We start from the raw sequence: 23,851 nt of genomic DNA on the forward strand, positions 1-23,851 counted from the left end.
TTACCACATTCTTCACATATGCAATTATTTTGCCCTTTTGTATGTATTCTTTTTAAAGTTTAAAAAATGTTAATGCTAATACAATGTGTGCTAAACAAAGTGATGATACCAGTGATTAGACAAAGATATAGGGGGTGGGGGAGGAGGAATTGTAATTCAGGAAAAGAGCAAACAAGAACGAATTAGAAAAAACATCGTTAATTACAGGATAACCCTTATAACAACTTCAGATTCCCGGGACTTTTCTGCAGCTCTTAAAACACTATGGGTTTAATGCACATGCTGGAAAGGTACCAACACATGAAGGAAGCTGCCTTACTGGCCCCAATGGCAGAGCCTTGGCTAGGGCTTCAGCTCTCTTCCCACCCAAGTGGCATGTTTGCACATGGGAATTCAAACTGTATCCCTAAGAGAAGAGAAATACACCTACCATCTCATTAAGACAAACTAAAAGAACACCACAAAGCATGGTGAAGTATCTGCTAGCATAAAGGCTAGAAGAAAGCATTTAGAAAAAGAGTACGGAGACAGTTTTAGATTTTTTAAAAAACTGCATAACTTCTGAAATTAAGCCTTTATTTTTCTCAAATCCAAATTAGCTATTTAAAAGTCTTTATACTTCACAAGAAAAGAAGGAAACTTTATTAAGGATTTTACAGATTGTACAGCTTTCCTACTAACCTAAAGCTTATGAATTTTATCAGTATCTACCGATTTTCACACTGGACATTAAATTCAGGGTGGGGAAAAGCACGGGTGGACCAAGTAAGGACTCCTCTCCACTGCAACCAGAGTAGCTGTATTCTACCTCCTCTATAAACTGGCTTCCAACACTCTGTGACCTGATAGAGACTTTAGTGATGTTAGAAACTAATCAAATACTTACATAAGCTTCACTAACAATATTCATTTTATTCCTCAAAACATTTACGTCCCAGTTCCCTCCATTTCTGAGCCATAATCATAAAGCCTAGAGATAAGATATGTGAAAGAATGTCCAAGGCAGGTCTTTCTTTGATAGTAAATATATATACACACACACATACATAACTATTATATAAACTACATAAGTTACATGAAATTTTGCATCAGCAAGCAAGTCATTGAACTATCTTCCATTAAGAAATTCATTCTGCCTTCCAAGACTAGAAGCATCCTTACACTGGCAGAAGTAAGGCCTCATTAGCTTCCGTCCTCTCCATAATTTCTAAAACGTAAGTATAAAGTATACACACTAGTTCTAAACACGATTTAATACTTAGGTAAAAGCATTTCTTTTCAGAAGCTTGCCACTCTACCCTAATGCTAAACAGATAAATCTGAAAGTATCAATAATTTTGGAGAGCTGGAAACAAGAATGCTTTTAGCAATCCTGTTAAATTCTTACCAATTCTATTATGTGAGAGCCTGTATCTATCAAGGTGCAAAGCCAATTCACCATCAGCCTGAGAGTCTATTTAAAAGTATATATTCTTGGGAGCGTGCAGCATTTGAAACACCCCCCCGCCATCCCAGATCTTTTTTTAAGGATTCCAATGAAATAATAGTAAGGATTTAGGTTTGGAATTTATGGAGAGTAAGAAAATAACGAGGCCCTATTTCTGCCTGGGCTAGTGGTTTGCAGCAACCGAATGAGGTAGTTATTAATCCCCATTTTACAGATGAGGAAAACTGTGGCTCTGATAAATTAAGCAACTTTGGGTGCCACTGCTAGTAAGTATGGGGCTATCTTAATCACAAGGCTGTGCATGGACTTTTTTCACCACACCAGTGGTTTTCAAACTGGGTATTTGGGGGTAAGAGGAAATGGATATAACCAAACAAGGGCTCCAGCCCTGCATCCCTGTCTCAACCAGAAGCACCATGATTTACATGCTGGGCTTAAGCCTAACAATTTTTTTTTAAAGGTTTCAAAAGTAACATGTATAAATTACTATACTACACCAGGCCACCTGCTTACTACAGCTATGTTAGTTCATCTCCGTTATTTTCCTCCAAAGAAAACAATGAACTTTACTCAAAATTACTTATGACCGCACAAAACAAAAATATTTTTGCATAAAAGACTTCAACAATTCATGCTATGTAGCCCACATGACCAACTTCTAAAACATAAATGTTGTTAGGTTTCCTATAAAGACTTCAGGATTCAATTTTTCAGGTAAGTATAATTTTTAAACTATGATAAAAATTGCCTATACTAAATGAATTACTTCTACAACATAATCTGTGTATGCAAACATAGAATACTTACTTTACACACTGTACTTTCTTAACCTGCAAATATCATCCACTTTCACCCTGTAACTATTGAAAACGGAAAAAACATTTCCACTACTCCTTTTGCTTCCAAATGTTGTGGTTACCGAGAGGGGTAAAAGCAGCCTCAATTTTCTAATTAAGCTCTAACATGAGGAAGCAACTTTACCTAGGCAATTGCAGTAATTAATCCACCAAAAACAAACAAAAAACCCCTCCATTTTCCCTCACTACCCAGAATTGAGAATAAGAGCTTCTAACAAATTTATGACAAAGTTAGAGATATTAGTTGTTCTCTTAGATAACACACCCAAACTAATGATTACTATCATTAATACTTTATAGGAAAGAAATTTTAAATTCATTACTTTTCTTTTTTTTTAAAAAATTATTTATTTATTTATTATTTTATTTTGGGCTGCATTGGGTCTTTGTTGCCGTGTGCGGGCTTTCTCTAGTTGCGGCAAGCGGGGGCTCCTCTTGGTTGTGGTGTGCGGGCTTCTCACTGTGGTGGCTTTTCTTGTTGTGGAGCACAGGCTCTAGGTGTGCATAGTTGTGGCACGCGGGCTTCAGTAGTTGTGGCACGCGGACTCAGTAGTTGTGGCTCTGGGCTCTAGAGAGCAGGCTCAGTAGTTGTGGTTCACGGGCTTAGTTGCTCCGCAGCATGTGGGATCTTCCTGGACAAGGGCTCGAACCCGTGTCCCCTGCATTGGCAGGTGGAGTCTTAACCACTGCGCCACGAGGGAAGTCCTGGAATACCCTTTTAAAAATAACCTTCTTTGAGGTACACTTTTGTCTGTTGAGGTTGGATTTGCCCAAACTCAACTGGACCAAAGGTATGGGAAACTTAGCTGAGACCTTGCGGTATAAATTAAGTTGTGACTATTAAGAAACTTTACTTACCTTCTTGTGAGATTCAAACTAACTTTTTGAAAACAATTTGAAAAAGATTTCTCAAAACTTTCTGGATAGCAGTAGGGCTGCTAGAATACCAAGATAGTTTCTCAAGTTGGCTGCTTCTCAAATTTTGGGTAATTCATAAGCCTCCCTTCTTTGGGTTGAACCTACATGGTCTTCAAAAACCCTTCCAAAGCTCAGTCTTTACCAACATAATCATGTGTCATTCAAACAACCAAAATAATTCCTACACACCACACTGTATTAGCTATAGGCATCTGATAACATGGAACATCACACAATAAAGTACATTTTCTTGAAAATGATCACCTATTAATTTATTGCAACTAAAGTACACTACCATTAGAAGTATAATAATTGAAAAAAAAAGTATAATAATTGAGCAAATGCAGAAGCCAGCTTCTGTATCTTTAATATTCCCTTTAATATTAATGGTGGTGATTATTACTTATGTAACAGACTTACTAGTCTGAAAAATAATTCATGTCAGTATTTATTAGATAAAATAACTGTACCAAAGGTTACTTCTAAATAACTTCAAAGAAGTTATTACCTGAAAGTTTAAACAACAAAAGTTATCTTCCACATAAGTTCCACAATAAAATAATTTAAACACATTATTGACTCTGCAAGTTCTTTTAAAAATTACTTTAGAAATTAAAAGAGGAAATATTTTTCTTTGTCCTGTGCCACTTCTTTTTCCCTTCCTACTTCTGTCCCCCTCAATATATAATATTATGGATGCAAACTCAAGAATTCAAGGTGAAAGGGATAATTTTGCTTCACAGATATCACGACCTACACTGTATAGCAAAAACAAGATAAAAATAGAACTGAACTTTAAAAAAAAATACAAATTAGGATATATAACAAGATTATCTTTGGAAAAATAGATATTTTCTCTTTACTAGAAATAGCAAAACATTCCACATTATTTTCTTTCCCAATTGCATGGTTAATGAGCATACATTCCAACGATGCACATGAAAAAATTTCTAAGCCAGGGGTACTTAAACGATTTCTTCATCAATGTTTTGGCTAATTCAGTGGCCAAGAAAACATGATGTTTAGTCTTTAATTAGATGCAATCAAGAAACAAAACAGAATTTCTGAGGTTTAAGCTGATATGACCCAGCAAAAATCTGTCATTATATCAGCTACAAGTCTCCCTTCTCCCAAAAAGGAAAAAATTAAGAACTGCTTAAAAGCGTACAAGCTTCCAGGAAACTTCTAACAGCTCAGCTTCAGGTGACCTAGTAATGGAGTGAGCCATCTGTAAAGCCTGGAGTGGTCCAAATAACACAGATAACTTCAGTAACGGCTGGAAACAGACGCTGGCCCCAAATCAGGTAGAATACCCAATCTTCAGTCAAGGAAGGAAACAAAGTCCAAGCTTCTAAAACACATAACGACAAGTCCAGGAACGTGGCCGGATGTAATCCAGAAATGTGGGCTTTGAGGGGAAAAAAAAGAATGGAAGAGTAGTTTATTTGTGTGCACTGTACGTATGAGATATGGGGTAGATAGGGGGTGTTGATGTTAGACATGGCACGTCTCTAAAATGCCTCCCAGCATTTCAGTAACCTTCAAGCTATAAGCAGCTCACTAATTCAAAAGATGTTCATCATTTTTATCTATAGCACAGATTTACTTGATTTAGAAGCTTTACATGAAGCTAAGTCCAGTAAACTCTACACAACTGCACGGACTCCCGACCAAATTCTAAAGAGGCACTACCTTTTTTCTGTATCTTGCATTTTGTTTTAGCACAGTCCTGTTTTTAGTGGCCCTAAATCTAAATGGTGGTAGGTTAAGGATGATAATATACACAAATTACTATAATACAAAGCTTAGATTACTGAATTATCTAAACGAGGAACAGATGAAATAGTATGAAAGTTCAGAAATAGAAAAGAGACTAGAGCAGGAATTTAAAAAAGCTTCATGGGGACTTCCCTGGTGGTGCAGTGGTTAAGACTCCATGCAGGGGGCCTGGGTTCGATCCCTGGTCAGGGAACTAGATCCCACATGCATGCCGCAACTAAGAGTTCGCATGCCACAAGCAAGGAGCCCATGTGCCACAACTAAGGAGCCGGCGAGCCGCAACTAAGACCCAGCGCAACCAAGCAACCAACCAACCAAATAAATAAATCAATAAGCTTCATGGACGACACTGCATCCTAATCAGATCTTGATAAAATCTGACAGGTGAAATCTGAGTGCAAAGAGCAGAGTGACCAGAGACAGAGTCCAGAGTCCAGAGCAGTTAGTTCAAATGCACAAAGGGGACTCATAGGAAATAAGGAGGGGATGCGAGGGCAGCATAGCAAAATCAGGGTGGACAGAAGCTTTGGGAGAGAAACTGATTAATTTGATTTTAAACATCTTCAGTTATAGGTATCCGTGAGAAATACCCAAGCAGATGTATCAAGAAGCCCCCCACCCCAAATATTTGGGAGTTTTCTACAAGCAGCCGAAAACTAAAGCTCTAAGAATGAGACTCTTACAAAATTACAAACAAGAAAAATACAACAAAAAAAGGGAAATGGGCTCCTAGGCATATGAGTCTAGCTGGACATTTTTATAGAGTTTATTACTTCGGGAAGGAAGAGGTAAAAGATGCATATTTGGGGGTGGGGGTGGATACACATGCCACTGGGAAAACCTTGGAGAAGACCTACATTTTCAGGGCACAGGAAGAATATTAGAAGGAGCTAAAGAAAAATCGGATAAAGAGAAAAAAAAAGAGAGAGAGAACCAAGAACTAGGAGAGTTCAATGGGAAGAAAACCAAAGAAAAGAAAAAGTTCAAGGACAGTGCAGTAAGATAAGTTACTGCTTTTACTCCACATTTCCCTCCCCTTAACATTAATTTATCACCATCTCCACTACTCCCTTCCCCTTAACACTGCCCACCAACCCTCACAATCAGGGGACAAATAGGTTACTTCACCACTCCAGCCTGATTGATGACTCACATTTTTCAAGGGGCAGTGTTGACGTGCATACCACTCTTGAGAATAAAAGCACAGGAGGACTCCATTGCCCGCGAAAAGGGAAGTCCACATCAGAACATTCCAAATTGGCCTTTTCCGACTATCATTGGCAATGAAGTTGAAAGCCACTGAAGTTAGGAAAACAACAAAAAATATATATAGTCATCAAAACAAAATCTACCAGGAGATGAGGGGCCTCAGATATCTGCTACAATCATTTAGTTATCATAAACAGCATCAACTGTGTATATACACGTTCTATGCTGGCCATTGGTCCCATAAGTACAAATGAAGCTTCACTGTTTAAATTTATTAATCAGTGATTATTTGGAAAGCAATCAGTATTCAGAACAGGTGAAAACATATTTCATGGACGCATTCCTATTCTAACTTGTCCCTCTCCACCCCACCCAAAAAAGGGTTAGTTTTTTTCAAGGAGTGAACACTGAACAGAGTTTAAGAATGGCGAGGTTGTTTATCGTTTTTATGAGCTACCAAGTCAGTGTTATCAACAGTCTTCAAGAGCTTATTTAGTTCATTTCTCTACATCAAAGTGTAAGCATCCTGCAACAGAGTTGTACATAATTACTCAAAATTAATGTTCTTACCATCTGATAAACAAACATTGCCTTGAAATGGTATTACTATCTAGTTTTCTACTTTGATTTTATATTTTATTTTCTAAATTTCTTTTAGCATAATACTCAGTACTCAGGAGATGCCAAGATACTTACTTCCAAAGAACATGAAGAGCACGAAAAGCACTGGATAGAAAAAGTTCAAGCAAACAGCCAAGGCATATTCGTGCACTACAGCAGACACAGCAAAGACAGCTAACATGGCAGCTGACTTGAACTTCTTTGTGAAAAACTAGGGTAAAAGGAAAATATTAGAGGCAATTTTCAGAAAGTAAGTAATTAAACATGAAGTACATAAGACTTATAATTAACACACACTAAAGGCACCTATTATATTCATATTTGATTTTCTAAGTCTACTTGGAGTAATCCAATGTACTAAAATAATGACAAAAACATCTATGCTTAAAAATCCTTACTTTACTAAATGACATATTTTCAAAACCATTAATGTTGAAAGATCGAGCATATTTTCAAAAACATTAATAACTTATATTTGTAACTCACTATGGTTGACAAAACATAGTTTTCATTGCTAAACGGACACATCAAATCTAGAGTAGCATTGTACGGTAGATTGGGCAGGTACCATTTTTACAGGTAACAAAACTAAGATTTAGAAACAAGGGACTTGCCTCCATAAGTCAAATTACATTTATAAATGAAAGAACATTCGAATACTGTGCTATTTGCACCACAACACACTGTCATTTAACCAAATAGTGCCCTTACTTAACAATTCAAACCTGCAATCCAGAGATACCAACGTTAATCAACCATGAGACTCAAGACTACGTTTCTTCAGTCTAAATAAGTGATGCTCTAAAGAATGTCTCAAAGACATATATTAATAATCTATATCGGAGAGCTGTAAATCCGAACATAGGTGGTTTCTCCACTTCTAACAAAGGAAGAAAAACAAAAAAACAAATGGAAAAAGCTAGGGGAGATTATTTGCTGGCAATGAGACTCCAACAAAATGATCCATTACTGGTGGATCATTTCAACTTCTCCAAATGCCTGCACGCATTCTTACTTTGTAGTCATGTAAAATCAAAATCCAGAGCAAAAACATGGTCTTAGTCCTAGTAACTGTAGATACTGGTCTCTAAGCAGTGCTATTCAAAGCAGAAGGTTTAAGACATTAATGGCTCACAAGAGCATTGAAGACAACTAAGTATAACTTCCTCCAGCTGCACAATAGTAATACTTTCTGGAAAAGAATCTCCATTTCTTAAACAACATTAACTAAATCTCGCTGCTTACCCAGAGAAAGTCCTTGTAAGCATAGTAATATAGCCAGTCATGGACCACCACATTCCAGGTCCTGTAATAGTTAGAGTATGATGTGGAGTTCCACCAGTCCTAAGGAAAAAAGCAAAGGTATACATATACACAGAACCAAAGCAAAACCTACTCCCAGGGAATATACACACATAATATAACACCTAGAGTGTGTTATGATAAATTGTTAGTCCATACACTGATGTCAGAAAAATCTTCAAAGGCATTTTGGTTATTAGTGTTCAATGTGACACTAATCCTAGTTCTATGGATGATTAAGTTCCCAGGTTCACTATCTCTTTATCACACAAGTTATGATGGAAGATACACAACATAATCATTAAATCTAATGTTCATCTAAATAACTATCAGTAAATCCCCCTTACCTTGCTAAAACACAATGAGAGAATTCTAAGGTCACACAGACTTAGATAGGGTGATAACCCTCAGAGCAGTTTGCTGGTATCATAGACAGCAAAATTTAAGTTGTACCACGAGTGAGATGGGGGCTACCTCCAACTCCTGGTGCTCCTTTATATATATCCTGTTTCTTACTCTAAGATCAGACCAATGGAATAAGACATAAAATTTGCAACACACACTCGCTGCTTCTTTGAGAAAGGAGGGGTAGGCTTGGAGTGTTGCCAAAACATGAACAGACAAAATTCTAGAGGGCTTCAGGTGGGATTACAGAACACTGTGAACCACTCTGCCTCTACTCTACAACTTAATTCCAACTTTGGAAGTGTAAGAATACTATCTGAAGCAGAATTAATGCCTTTCACAATAAAGGAGGGAAAAGTTACTTCCTTCATGAACTGTTCAACAATCTTAAATAGAATAATTTGCTGAGATCACTCCTACAGCACCAGACAGCCGATTTCAAATGAATAAAAAGTCAGCAAAGTCTCAGAATGCCCTCTGGACACCTGCTTTCCCACTGTAATCACCAATACAGGATCCAGCAGCAACCAAATGCGGTACTAAGGGAGATTTAGAGGTAGAAGAAAAGACAAGACTACGTCACTTAAATCAGTAATAGAATTTCAGACTTAATATTGGTAAAACCTGTGGAAGAAAACGATTTCACAACATTGATGTTAAAAAGCTAGTAGCTAACAATGCTCAAATACTTAACAGCGAGTACACAAATAAAATGTGAAAAGGAAGATGAGTCCAAGTACACATTACCTTATAAAACATCCTGTCACCAAAGCGTAACATCTCAGCAAAGGCATTGAGCCAGCAGTGCAAAAAGGCAAAAAAACTAAGGAACAGTATCAGCACAGCTAAAAATAAGATGAACAATATTAAGACTCTTTCCAAACAGCTCACATACCAATCAGTTAATTATATGTCGTCATTTGCTTAGCTGGAATTATTTTGTAAAATAAAAGCTATTATTCCAGCTTACCCATTCCAGAAATGATAGAGTGTATTTTGAAAGTTAATTATTTTAACCTAATAAAGAAATAACTTTCTTCCAAGTGGGTTTTATAGACAAAAATGACCCAGCCTGTTTTTAATGGAAATGCCTAGATGTATGGCTTAACTTGGTGGTAAAAGTCCTTTAAAATCTGGCCATGTATTCCTCTAAACCAGCTGTTTAAAACTGGGAGAGATTTTGCCCCCAGGAGATGGCTGGCAATTCTGGAGACATTTTTGGTTATCACAATTCAAGAAGCGGGCCTTGTGCTATGATATCCAGTTGTTAGAGGCCAGGATGTGGCTAATATCCTACAATGCACGTGACAGCCCCCCAAAGAAAGAATTATCCAGCCCAAAATGTCAATAGTGACAAGGTTAACTTATCTCTGCCTCTACTCCCAATGTAGCAAACATCATCCGCAACTGAACTTCTGCTATTCCAAAATACTCCATGCCTTTGAATCCACCCCACTACCTGGAAGCAACTTTCCACCACCCCTCTGCCCGGCAAATGCCTATTTATTTTTCAATACCCAATGTTAAATGTCATCTCCACTATGAGACAAAGTTCAACAGCACCTTAGTATATTATATATTACACTATATTTTAAAATACCCATTTACATGCCCATCCTTTTCATTCACTTGTTTTTTCAAAACATATTAGCCTACTATGTATAAGACAATGTAGGAGAGACTATGACTGGCTATAAGATACAATGCTTAAGCTTATGGAATTTGCAGCTTAGTGAGGAAGACACACATATGTAACACATATCCCATCAGAGGGACAGATAAAATAATTTATTGGAGTAAATCTTGAGGGGCAATCAGGGAGGATTACTAGCAGATGTCTGGGAGAGAGGGAGAGGAAGAAAGAACGTGATGGCAGAAAACAATACCAACATATAATGGGTAGAGGAAAGAGAAAGAGTAAGTAAAGGAAACTGTAAATATAACTAAACTGCAAGCTTCCAGAGAATAAAGAGTATGTATGTCTGGTTCACTGCTATGTATGGTATGGCCAGAAAGACAGGAGAATAAGTGGCAAGACAGACTTCAAAATGTGGTCAACAGCACCCAATGTTTCATGGAGATCAAACAGAATAAGAGCTAAGCCAACTACTAGAGGAGATTAGAGATTTTAATAAAGGTCATTTCAATGGCCTGGTCAGATTAGGAGCAAGATTACAGTGAATAGTGAACGGGAAGATAAAGCATGAATACAGACTATCCACAGTCAGAGAAAGCAAAACTTGAGTGAAAGAAGACAAATGGAAAGATTGGCCAGGGACTGGAAGGATGCTTCACCTGTCAGATAGATGGAAAGAGGTTAAAGATGGGTATAGATGCATAGATGAGTTTATAGCGAAAAGCAGGTAAATCAAAGGTGCTCACACGCAATGGCTTTCTATTTTCCTTGCAACTTTATGAACAGCCAAATTAACCAGTACCCATGTTACCTGGCAAGATGGAGTTAAATATACATAAGACCAGAACACGAGCGCTGAAGGGCTCCTGTTTGATATTCCGAAACAAGGGGGTGCAGAGCCTTTCAAAGACGTAGTACACATAAAAAAAGCAACCAAAAACCTGGAACACAACAAAGATAATTACAATAAAGATAGCTTGATCAGGAACGATAAAAAGTGATTTTTTTCCTTCAAAAGAACATACATACACGTGACCTGTAAACTAACGTTTACACATATATTCCATTTAACACTAGTGTATAAGATTGTCGAACTGTAATCCTTCAGAGATAGTACTCAAGCCTAATTTCTACCATACCTATTCCCAACCCTTTACCAGATGGCATTTTTAAAAGATCAGACTCTGGAATCTCTTTTTCCTGCTACATGAAACTCATAACAAAAGAACCTATTTCATAAATGGGTATTTGATTGACACAAGATTTTAAAATGGGATCTTCTGGGATTTATGATTCTGATAAGGGGTTGAGGGAGTGTCATACCACATCCACACAGATATACATCCAAAAATAAAATAAAAAACAGAATGGGAGGGGGAATTTAATGTAGATGCATACTGAAGTAACCAGATGAAATTATTTTACTTAAAAAAATTTTTTTTTAATTGTAGAAAATTAGTTTTGATGTATTGGCAAAGCAAACACCATTTACTGAACTGGGAATAGTTTAAAGACTTCAGTAAGAGTTCTAGGGCTTCCCTGGTGGTGCAGTGGTTGAGGATCTGCCTGCCAATGAAGGGGACACGGGTTCGAGCCCTGGTCTGGGAAGATCCCACATGCTGCGATCCCACTACATCCCTAGTAGCAACTAGGCCCATGAGCCACAACTACTGAGCCTGCGCGTCTGGAGCCTGTGCTCCGCAACGAGAGGCCGCGATAGTGAGACGCCCGCACATCGCGATGAAAAAGCGGCCCCCGCTCGCCGCAACTAGAGAAAGCCCTCGCACAGAAATGAAGACCCAACACAGCCAAAAATAAATAATAAATAAATTTTTTTAAAAAAGAGTTCTAGAGCTCCCAGGAGACATGAATTAAACAACACTTTAAATATATTTATTATTATATTCAAATCCCCATCTCCCACCAGCCAACAAACCATAAGCACACAAAAAAATTTACCTGTGCAAACTGCATAGCCACATAACCCCATCTTACAGTGGGAGTCCTAAAACGGAAGAAACAAAATTACTTTCTAAATAAAGTAAATAAATGAACTTTTAAAAAGGTCCTCACAGTATCTTCCCACACAGAATATCTTTTTTTTTTTTTTCTGTTATTTTTTTGCGGTACGCGGGCCTCTCACTGCTGTGGCCTCTCCCGTTGGGGAGCACAGGCTCCGGACGCGCAGGCTCAGCGGCCATGGCTCACGGGCCTAGCCGCTCCGCGGCACGTGGGATCTTTCCAGACCGGGGCACGAACCCATGTCCCCTGCATCAGCAGGTGGACTCTCAACCACTGCGCCACCAGGGAAGCCCCCAGAACATCATTTTTGACATAGGAAATACTTGTACAATTCTGTCAAGAATGACTGAAATAAAATCAGATTGCTAGAATCACGATTTGGGGTTTCCCATGCCAGCAAGAAAATTAAAACCCATTCCAACTGCTCTGTAGCCCTACATGAACTGGTCTACCTACCCCACCTCCTTCCTGGCACACTCCTGGTGCTACCCCATTTCTGCTTCATAATGCCATTACCTGGGATAGTTGTCACGGTAGATGAGGGTAGGAGCAAATAAGAAGTACAAGTACTGGTTGACTGTGGGTACTGGAACAGTGCCTGGAAAAGGAAAACTATGCTTAGACTGGAGGCTCTTCAATTTCTTTCAGCAAAACTGAAAGAGGAAAATAAGCACAGAATAGGGAAGACAAAAAGCTACCTCTCCTTAGCTCATGTTGTTTCTTCCTGCTCTCCCAAAATGATGACTTCTTATTCCTAAATTAATTGAATATTACCAATCCCTCTAAACTAAGTTACTCCTGTGACTTAGACATAACTTCTAGAGTTTGAAGCAGCAATTCAAGAAAAGTAAGCACATGGGGTGTAATGACTCTATTAACATTCTATACAAATAACGCAGAAGTTGCAAGAGTCTAATGATCAATGTTTTAAATTTGGGGAACCAAAGGTAAAACAGGGACAATCAGGAAACAGTGAGAAGGTCTTTCAGATCATATACACATTTTTTTCCTCCCTTCCCAACAGGTTTCTTTTTTTTTTTGGATCCTTGTATTTAAAATCAAACATAAATGTCTACAGAATGTAATATGCCATCCCAGTAAACACCAAAGGTTGAAATACCCTGTGAATAATCCTTTGACTTATGGAATTACATACTTGATTTCTCCTTGGCTGAATTGAGTACCCGAGGCACATTCTCTCTGACAAATGAGTGGGCCTTCATTATCAAACGAATCTACAAAGCAGGGGGGGAAAAAGATGAATTTTCTTTCACTGTCTTGTCTCTTATAAGCAACCACAGAACAGCACTAGATTATAAACAAAGAACTTAATTTTGTATATACCAACTCAAACTCACTTTTATGGACTAAAACAAATGAAAAACAAACTCTAAAGAGAGACATGTTATTACTCAAATTATTTTGCAACTAACAGCACCATCTGTTACAGGTATATTACAAATTAAGAAATTAAAAGCCTGTTCAAAGAAAGTCTCCTGAAAGGGTCCTTGCCATCAGTCAAAAAGAGCATTACAGACAGCCAAACCGAGCATTACAGATAGCCAATAAAAGTCAGAAAATTCTGAAGGGCGTACAAACAAAATAAATCTTTTAGATGGCTATATGACAAAACAATGAATCTGACACTTCAAAAGTAGAGTTTTTAATTACAAAAATATTTTATACTTTAGATGGCTTCTACAAAAAGTGTTCAAGAACAAAATTTGAATTCATCCAGAACAGTTCAGTGTAATTTATTTCAATTATCAAGAATCAGAGAACACTGAAGGTAGAACGAATTTTAAAAGACAAGGTGATGGAGCTTCCCTAGTGGCGCAGTGGTTGAGAGTCTGCCTGCCGATGCAGGAGACACGGATTCATGCCCCGGTCCGGGAAGATCCCACATGCCGTGGAGTGGCTGGGCCCGTGAGCCATGGCCACTGAGCCTGCGCGTCCGGAGCCTGTGCTCCGCAACGGGAGAGGCCACAACAGTGAGAGGCCCGCATACCGCAAAAAAAAAAAAAAAAAAAAGACAAGATGATGTAGTTTAACACTTTAATTTTATAGATAATAGCACAAAGAACCAGATATGAAAATTTATCCAACGAATACAACAAAAAATAACAATTATTATTATTATTAACTAAGCATAGCATTGTACTGAGCAACACTCAAAACCTTACCTGTTCGAGTATAACAATGAATCGGGAAGCTGGTGGTAGTGTATACACTAATACAACATAAAGTGGTCCCAAACCTAGAACTCCAATCTGGAAGACCACAAAAAGGAAGCAATGCAAGACAGAATGGACTACTGGATGAGAACTCCTGTGATAGCCTCTGGCCCAGCGTTGAAACAGGAAATAGGGAACTGTAAGTGTACATAAGAACATGGTGCACCACGTCCACATAGCAACAGTAAGTTTGCCAAAAGCGTAAGACATGAGATTGAACTCAAGCACTAGCCTGGGGGAAAAAAGCACAGAGAAAGAACACATAAGTGGATTTTTAATAAGCACTGACTTATAAAATTAAAAACTTTCAACTTTAGGAGACACAACAACGCTAATACACAGAAGTCATGGATGTAACACATGTGCTCCTAAGCCTCAGCTTCACAACTTATTTATCTATTTTCTAAAAGCTCTAGGATAATATGGTCTTTGAACATAAGATACCTAAACTACTAACCTAAGGTAACAAGACTCTGAATTTCTCAAAGATTAGATTCTCACATTAATACATTTTAAACTCTAAAATACGCTATAGCAAAGTAAATACTTAAAATATTTAAATAGCAATAATTTATGTACAAAAGATGATTTTGCAGAACGAAATAGTACAATTCGAAAATCCAATATACTATTATGTTTATCTCAAATTTTAATTTACTAATAAAGCACATAATTCAATGTATGATTATCACACTGTCATTTTTAGTTATAATTTGATTTTTATATTAAAAAAATCACGTTTTTCAAACGTTAAATTCCAATAACTACCTATTTTTAGAAACAACCTAAAATGCATACCATAGCAGAAAAATTGGTAAGTCGTATATACAATATTCTCTCATTTAGGAAAACTACCTAGAAACTACTAAGATGGTCTATTAAAATAGACCATTTTAAAAATAAAAGTCATAAAACTTCTAATATTCTTTATAGTTGTACTTTTCAGGAGGGAGAACTCTCACCCTCAAATCAGCTGCTTTGGGATTTTCTGAAGCAATTTAACCAAATCATCTTTTTTCAAAATTTAAATATAGTGAAAACTCCCAACACCCCATGCATCAACTAAGCAAACAGATACACTGTCTTACCTTCCTTCATCAATGTAATCTACTACAAGTGTGCTGAGAATGAAGAGAATGAGGAGGGCAATGAACATGTGATATATCGTTCTGATGTGGTCCACCTCAAACAGCTCACTGTAAATGTAGTTCCAATAAAATTAATCGATATTTAATTTTAAAACACCATATATTAAAGACTTTACTTCAAAGCAGTTCAGAAGATGCTTAATCCACACTCCAAAAACATCTCAAACAGTAATCACAGAACATTACTCATGAATATCAGTATTCTAATGAAGAAATCAATGATAAATAATCAACTCAGACAACATTTCAAAAGACACATTCATTACCTACTCAAAATGCACCTTTAATTTTCAATTCACAAATGAAGTTGCCACAATTAATTTACACTTCCTATTTTTTCCCCCATAAAATCTACACAATCGGGGTTCTAAAATAAGTAAATCTGAGAAAACTATCAAGTCTCAAAAGTTGGCTAGCCAAAGAAGAGATGAAAAAAATTTATGTATCAAGAAGACAGCACCACCGAAACTCTCTTGAAGTGGTTTACCTAATTAGAAAATTTCTGTTCTAGCAGCACAACTTCAAGGAATTTATCAGAGGACCAATAACCATTCTTACCTCCAACTCCTCCTTTGAAACTAGATACAGAACCAAAAGTTCAGAAAGGAGGAGCAAGAGATGGCAAATGTACAAGAAGAAGTATCAAAACCAATGTATTACATGAATACAGAACAAACCTATTAAACATTCATAGAGTACTCAGTGATTCTAACCATCAGAATAGTTTGATTTTTTTAAATGCAAATAATTAAAAAAAAGCAGCTAAAAATACTCACTCTAAGAGAGATCGCCTTATAACAAAAATCTTTCCATGTTCTGGAGGTGCTCTCAGATCTCTGGGAAGAGCAAAAAATTAAAATATGAGTACTTCAAGTATTACAAGAAATTTAAACCTATGGATAAGAAAAGCAATATTACCAACTACAGCTTAAAATATTAACTGCCTTCTCACTATGACCCAGGTACTGTGTTAGGGTTTTATGCATGTTTTGTCATTTGCTTCTTCTGAACAATGCTGTGAGGTAGGTGCAGACATATCTGATTAGGAAGGAAGAGATGTTAGACAAACCTAACTAGAGCAGCACTCAAAAGGCCCCACAGCCCAGCCCCTATGGAGATGCATTCCTGGCATCACAGGCTGACAACCACTCTTCCTTCTCCTAAACACCCCTTAGGACAAGCCTCCAGCCATACTTTCCTCAGTTCACATACTATTTTGGTCTGTCCTCCAAAACTGCACTGATGTTTATGATACCCTCCCCTAAGGTCTTCCAACAATCCCTAACAGCCTCCTGATCTAAAAGGTTACCTCCAGTTACTAAAACCTCACATTTTAACATCTAACATTATCACCTTCTTTAGGGCTTCTTGCAGTACCATTAGCACTTCTGCTATGGTTAGCTATTCTGGTCAAAACAGGTCTCCAGAACAGGAGACTGACAGAGACCAAAGAGGCATAAAGCCAAGGAAAGTACAAAATGGCAAATTAGCACACACTGGCCTTTGATAGCCTTCCCTCTACTGCTCTGGATGACTGACCAATTAAAATAACGTATACTAATTGCACTGTACTTTATTACAAGTACTGTATAGGGTACAATAGAGAGGCAGTATGAGACATAGTGAAGAGCACAGACACTGGGTTCAAATCCCCACTGTGTAATCTTGGACAACATTTAACTGCTTCGTGCTTCAGTTTCCTAACCTGTAATATGCAGTTATATTATGTGCCTCACAGGGTCATTGTTTGGTTTAAATGTAAAGCATTCAACAAGCGTTAGCTATGTTATTTTATAAGTCAGCATGGTCTTAAATGAGGTATGCATGTTTGTTATAATCCACGTATTAAGATGAAGAAACCCAGCCTTCAACTGTTTAAAATAGCAATACATGGCTAATACAAGGTAGTGCGGTGTGAATCCAGGCTTTTTTTAGTGCAATCCACATTGAGACCACTGAGCTGTGCTAGAGTAGACTTGTGCATTAAAAGAAACTATTACTCATACTTACTTAGCTCTGTGGCTGTTCTCTCCTTCAAGAACAGAAAAGGATGTGAGGGTACAACCACCATTGTCTAATGATGCGGATTTTTCAATGAGATTGGTCACAAAATCATCAAAGTGACTGCCAACTTCCTTCATAAAAAAGGGCTTCAATTCCTAGAATTTTAAGACAAATAAAGGAAAGCATTAGGAGCTAACTAGCTTATGAGTTGTTGACATTTTTTAAAGGGTTCTCCTAAATAGAGCTGGATCAAAAGGAATCCATGATAAGTGAATTCACAGGAATAAAAACAGAAAAGTGATTTCTACAGCTGACCTGTAGTTTCAGAAACTGCTACGGAAAAAGCAACATGATGATTTGTCTTTTTAAGAATGTATACCCTTTGGACTTCCCTGGTGGCACAGTGGTTAAGAATCTGCCTGCCAATACAGGGGACACGGATTCGAACCCTGGTCCGGGAAGATCCCACGTGCCACGGAGCAACTAAGCCCGTGTGCCACAGCTGCTGAGCCTGCACTCTAGAGCCCACGAGCCACAACTACTGAAGCCCATGCACCTGAAGCCCATGCTCCGCAACAAGAGAAGCCACTATAATGAGAAGCCCACGCACCGCAACGAAGAGTAGCCCCCACTTGCCACAACTAGAGAAAGCCCACACGCAGCAACGAAGACCCAACTCAGCCACAAAAATTAAAATAAATAAAATAAAAATTTTAAAAAAGCATGTATACCCTTTTAGGCATAAAACAAAGTAATCACCTACTAAATGAACTCCTACGAATGATATACCAAAACAAAATAACAGAAATGCTAAAAATGACAGTATTTTTCTCTCTTCAAATTTTTATATGGAAAACAAAAATCAATATTATGTCACCATTATATAATCTTAAGTCCCCTTTCTTCTCAAGCAACCCCTTCAGTGCCAAGTGTCCAGTGTTTATATTGAATATTTTAAGTCATGCCATTTCTCTGTGATACCAACATTTACACAATAATGTATACTCCTACCTCCACAGCTACATATTTATCTAACTATAACACACACTTTTATAACACAGATTATACATTTTAACACTTTAAAACTTAGTTTTTGAAAAGTATGAGGCAAAAAAAAAATTTTCTTCGAATTATAATGGGCCACCTACTGTGGATGCTCAAATTGTAAATTGTGGTATTTTAAAATTGGCAGGGGCTTCCCTGGTGGTGCAGTGGTTGAGAGTCCTCCTGCTGATGCAGGGGACACGGGTTCGTGCCCCGGTCCGGGAAGAGCCCACATGCCGCGGAGCGGCTGGGCCCATGAGCCAAGGCCGCTCCGCAACGGGAGAGGCCACAACAGTGAGAGGCCCGTGTACCGCAAAAAAAAAAAAACGGCAGGACTCATCTACACAAAGGAAAACAAAGTGTTACTTACTAATTTTTCAAGAAAAAAAAATGCTCTCTCCTCTAACTATATTATTTAGGTTGAACCTAAAATATCTGAAGTAGCCTTTTTTCTGGATTCTGTTTTTGTTTTTGTTTTTCTGGACTGTTTTAACAAGAGCTTGGCCAAGTCTTTTAAAAGTAAAGCCTGAAAATATTAATGTATCTAATGGAACTATATGAAGGCTTTTCAAACTACTTCCTTCCAGAGTTCCCAAATGTTTTTGGGGTCCCGGGCAGTGAGAACTGGGCACAAAAGGCTTTCTGTGTTCCCCATTTTTTGTTTGTAGGAAATAGGCTTCATTCAGCCTCCTTGACCTTCCCTGAGTTCCAAAGGGAAGGTTCAAACAGCTGCTCATCAGGGAAGGGAGGGGATGCAGAAACAAGGGCGGAGCAGTCAAGGAACAATAGTGCAAGCCTTGGGACAGGGTCCTGGCTCCTCCTCAAGGAATATACTATATCTTTGAGCTCTTCTGCAGAACAAAGGCCCCCACCCAGATGGAGGATGGCAACCTTAGGCTGAGTGCAAGATTCCTGGAGCACTGCCCTGTTACCTCACCACCAACCAATCAGAAGGAAGCCATACACCCTACAGCCCTCACCCCAAATTTTGCTTATAAAAACTTCTACCTCCAAACTGTAACAAGGAAGAGCCAATTCTGACTCCAAGTTGGATCTGTTTCTTTTACTTTAACCTTTGCGTTTCATTGCTTCTGTTATTATAATCACTGTCTATAGCTGTAAGCATACATAATGGCCTGCCACAGGGAACCCTGTCCCTCTGTCTGTTAAACTAAAAGGCCTTCGTTCAGCTCACAGAGAGACATTCTGACCCTGCCCACCTTCATTCTGAAATTTTTCAATAGGCATGATGCTGTTACCGAGTCCAAGCTCGCTCTGCTCGCCGCACAACAGGCCAATAAATCGGGAGATGAGGTGTTGAGGCAAAGAATATGACTTTATTCGGAAAGCCGGCAGACCGAGAAGATGGAGGACTGGGGTCTCCAAAGAACCATCTCATCGGGGTCTGGATGCCAGTTTCTTTTATAGAAGAGATGGGGAGGAGGTGAGGAAGTAAAGTAAAAAGGCCATTCATCTTGCAAAATATGAGGGGTTGTGTTAATTTCTTCTTTTCTGTAGCCATTCACAGGTGGGCAGGGTCAGATTGTCTCCCTATGAACTGAACAGAGGAACTTTAGTTTAACATTCAGGCAGAGGGGCAGGGTTCCCTGAGTCAGTCCATTATGTATAATAACAAAAGCAACGAAAAGCAAAAGTTAAAGTAAAAGAAACAGATCCAATGTGGAGTCAAAATTGTCTCTTCCCTGTTACAATGCTTCCCTAACCAAAAACAAAACAAACACCCAAAAAAGTGGCACTCGGAAAAAAAAGGAGCGGGAGGTGGTGGTGGTTATTTTCTCATTAAGCTCTAGCACTGGACTGCTTAATAGATGAAGGTTTTTTTCAGGTACAAAAATGCTGTCTCACGTAGAAATATACTAAAAGAGAAGAAGGGAAAGAATTTGTTCATTCCACTAAGTGCTAGGTGTAGTTCAGGGCACTGCTGCAGGCACTGGAAATACAACAATGAACAAAACCTAGTGCCTGTCCTCATGGAACTTAAAATTCCAGTCGGGCTAAACAGGACAGACAGTATGCCAGATGGTGTTAGGGAAAGAAATAAAGAGAAGGGTCTGGGGGAAAGAGGGTGCTATTTTTCATAGAGAGGTCAGAGAAAGCCTCAAAAATAAGATGACATTTGATAAGATGTGAAGAAAGTAAGAGGGCAAGTTAGTCGATAACTGTGGGAAAAGTACCAGAAGAAGCATAAGGGTAAAAAGCCCTGAGGCAGGAACACCCTTGACGTGTTTGAGTAATAGCAAGGAAATAGGACATTATAGTTGAAGCAAAAGAGTGATAAGAGTTGAGGTCAGAAAAGATGGGGGAGGGTGGCAGGAGAGGGGCTAAACCATGTAAGGTCTTAACACTTTACCCCCTGTTCACATTAGTCCACTGAAATTTTATTCAACACTAAAAAAGGAGCCTGGAATCTTTTAACTAGGATTCCTCATACTCTGGATCTAGCACTCTTCCCAATTAAGTATCGGGTCAAGTAGACCAGAAGCACGGGGAAAAAAAACAAGCCATAATGATTGTTATAAAAAAATCAGTAAAAGCTGATATTTATCTACCCAACTCAAATTAAAAATACTCAACTTCTCACGGCACAAGGTCTTGTGCCTTACTCACTACTCGCCCACAGATGAGCCGCTGCCATACATGCCCCAACACTTGCAATTTCCAAAGCCTACAGCAACCTCCTTATCCTCACCCTCCTCATCAATTGAACCATTCTCTTTTCCCCTTCTTTTTCTCCCCATATTCCAAAACTCCTACTGTAAGCAAAGAATGTTGCCCACCATTCCAGTTCTACAAGGATCAAGCCACTGCTACTGCAGTCACCCACCCTTGAGGGGAATTCAGGATGGAGAAAACAAGGAAGCATTCTGTGCTTTGGATATACTGACCCCTAGACAGTAAATTGCACACTAAGGAAAATTTTCAAATGGCCCCAGATTCTTGCATCTTCCTGTACATAGAAAAGCACTAAAATCATTAATTTGAGATGTCTATTCTTTGTGATTAGCAGTAATCCTTCTATGCTTGACTACATGTTTTTCCCAGGCAAAAATCTCATATATATCCTGGCTCCTCTCCTGCCTCTTTTAAACAGTCTCCTCAGAGCCACTAAGAGGCTATTTCTTGGGCTATGAGGTCCCTGAATAAGGTTCCTGAATAAAACTTAACTCACAACTTTTCCCTTTTGAGTTGTTCTTTCAGTGGACAGTGAAACTGAGCAGGAACCTGCGGGGCCCTCCCAGGTATAAAAGCCTTCGTGTTTCCTGTTTCTTGTTTGTAGGAAAAAAGCTTGAGCCTCCTAGACCTTCCCAGAGTTCTAAAGGGCAGATTCATAGAGTTACTAATTAGGGAATGCAGAAACAAAGGAAAAGCAGTCAAGAAAGATGGTTCAACAATAAAACAGAGTCCTAGATCCTCCTCAAGGGATACACATGACAATCTGATACATATCTTCGAATTGTTCTAAAGGAACAATTCCAGGTGGAAGATGGTAACTGCAGGCTCAGACCCCAGACTGGTCTCAACCAGAAGGGTGATTTGAGATTCCTGGAACAGCACCCTGTTACCTCACCACCAACCAATCAGAAGAAAGTCATACACCCTACAGCCGCCACCCCAAATGTTGCCTTTCAAAACTCTTCCCTGAAAACCACCCGGAGTTCATGTCTTCTGAGCATGAGCCACCCATTCTCCTTGTGTAAGCAGATAGGGTAGGGGGTCCTCGGAGAAAGAAAACTAGGCATGGTTTTCTTGACATATGAGAAGCCATTTTTGGCCTGAGTAATATTGTGATCTAAGCCTGGTCACAATGCTTGCCCTTGAACAGATCTTATAATTCATGATCTTAAGGGAAGTAAGGGAATGCAGAACAAAGGAAAAGGAGTCAAGAAACAATAGTCCTAGTTCCTCCTCAAGGGATATACATAATATCTTTGAGTTCAGCAGAACTAAGGCCCTCACTCAGGTGGAGGATGGAATAATGACGTTGACCCTCAAGACTTCAACTAAAGCTTAGACTCTGTGGACCTTTGGCCCAATTCTATGCTTCTCAGCTCAAGCCCCTTCATGAATATGCATGTACCCTTAGCTTAAAGCTTCCCCAGTTTTGCTGTTGGGGAGACACTGCTTTGGGAAAGATCCCCAGTGTTCTCAAAGGAATAAATCCTTCTCCCGCTCTCTGCCTTGGTTGTGTCTTTTGGCTTGACACCCACCAAGCAGTGAACCCAGTTTTTCGTGTAACACTGGCTTGGTCCTTGCAATAAACTTTTCTCTGCTCCAAACTCTGATGTTTTGGTTGTTTGGTTTCACACTGCACCAGGCACACAAACTTGGGTTTGACGACAACAGCATGAAGGCACTTCTTAATGCTGATGATATAAAATCCACATTTTATGGCAAGACGAGAAAGATTTAAACATAATATTTTTCTTTGCCTGTTTGGACCTCCTCCCTCCCCTTTAGTGTGTATTGTGCATGTGCATTAACCAGACCTCCTTAGGAGATAACATTCCTTCTTAATCTCATCAAGGGTCACAACTCCTTAGGAGATAACCTTTCTTCTTAATCTTGTAAGGGGCCCCAAAGACCATGACCTACTACCTGCTTTTTACCTCTAGATCTGGATTGCGTAAACTGTCAATAATCTGTCATTTAAAGTACAGCCCTCTATCTCAAAAACTTAATATAACTGTCTATGACCTCTCACAGGCAGACAGTTCTTGGAGCTTTCTGAGAGGCTGTTCCCAGGTTATAATCCTCAATTTGGTGCGAATAAAATTTTCCACTTCTTTCTTAGAAGGACTTACTAATTTTTTTCATCAACGATGCCTTTGTCTTCTTTCTCTATTAGGAATTAAAGTTGATTGAAGCTGCTGCCACTGGGACGCAAGGAAGAACTCTATTGTGGACACTATTCAGTTTCCTTAGCCTCCTCCTTTCATGTATCCAAGTACTGATAGAAATAAAGAGTGACTGCTTATTACTGTCATTCCCTTTGTAAGAGGGAAACACAGTACAAGAAGTGCTCCACTTCTGCCTTCTAATGAGTTCTTCTATTGCATGAAACTCGTGTTAATTAGAACTTCAAAACGTGACAATAAATCTGTCTAAAAATTTCTATCAGTAACCTGAAAAGGAGACAAGCTTATAGGCTTTCTAATTTACTTATCTTCTCAATCTCATCTCTATTAACATTAATTTCATCCAGC

At 38.7% G+C, this 23,851-nt stretch overlaps 1 protein-coding gene across 5 annotated transcripts in view; it reads right to left on the reverse strand.

The window, feature by feature from the left end:
- Window positions 1-3,555: 3,555 nt before the first annotated feature.
- SOAT1 (sterol O-acyltransferase 1) overlaps window positions 3,556-23,851 on the reverse strand; it is a 57,458-nt gene continuing 37,162 nt past the window's right edge. For all 5 annotated transcript variants that reach the window (XM_027086189.1, XM_027086186.1, XM_027086187.1 and 2 more), the window contains 13 exons: window positions 17,589-17,737; window positions 16,355-16,414; window positions 15,519-15,626; window positions 14,380-14,662; window positions 13,353-13,431; window positions 12,713-12,794; window positions 12,134-12,179; window positions 10,986-11,115; window positions 9,286-9,383; window positions 8,077-8,175; window positions 6,907-7,042; window positions 6,155-6,300; window positions 3,556-4,630 (listed from right to left, as the gene is read on the reverse strand). In XM_027086189.1, the coding sequence (XP_026941990.1) occupies window positions 4,574-4,630; window positions 6,155-6,300; window positions 6,907-7,042; window positions 8,077-8,175; window positions 9,286-9,383; window positions 10,986-11,115; window positions 12,134-12,179; window positions 12,713-12,794; window positions 13,353-13,431; window positions 14,380-14,662; window positions 15,519-15,626; window positions 16,355-16,414; window positions 17,589-17,737 (1,473 nt within the window). In that variant the 3' untranslated portion in view covers window positions 3,556-4,573. The remainder of the gene's footprint in view (window positions 4,631-6,154; window positions 6,301-6,906; window positions 7,043-8,076; window positions 8,176-9,285; window positions 9,384-10,985; window positions 11,116-12,133; window positions 12,180-12,712; window positions 12,795-13,352; window positions 13,432-14,379; window positions 14,663-15,518; window positions 15,627-16,354; window positions 16,415-17,588; window positions 17,738-23,851) is intronic.

This window comes from Aethalodelphis obliquidens, unplaced genomic scaffold (assembly GCF_003676395.1).
Source record: "Aethalodelphis obliquidens isolate GAN/ISIS:26980383/991018 unplaced genomic scaffold, ASM367639v1 scaffold55, whole genome shotgun sequence".
Classification (NCBI taxonomy): Eukaryota; Metazoa; Chordata; class Mammalia; order Artiodactyla; family Delphinidae; genus Aethalodelphis; species Aethalodelphis obliquidens.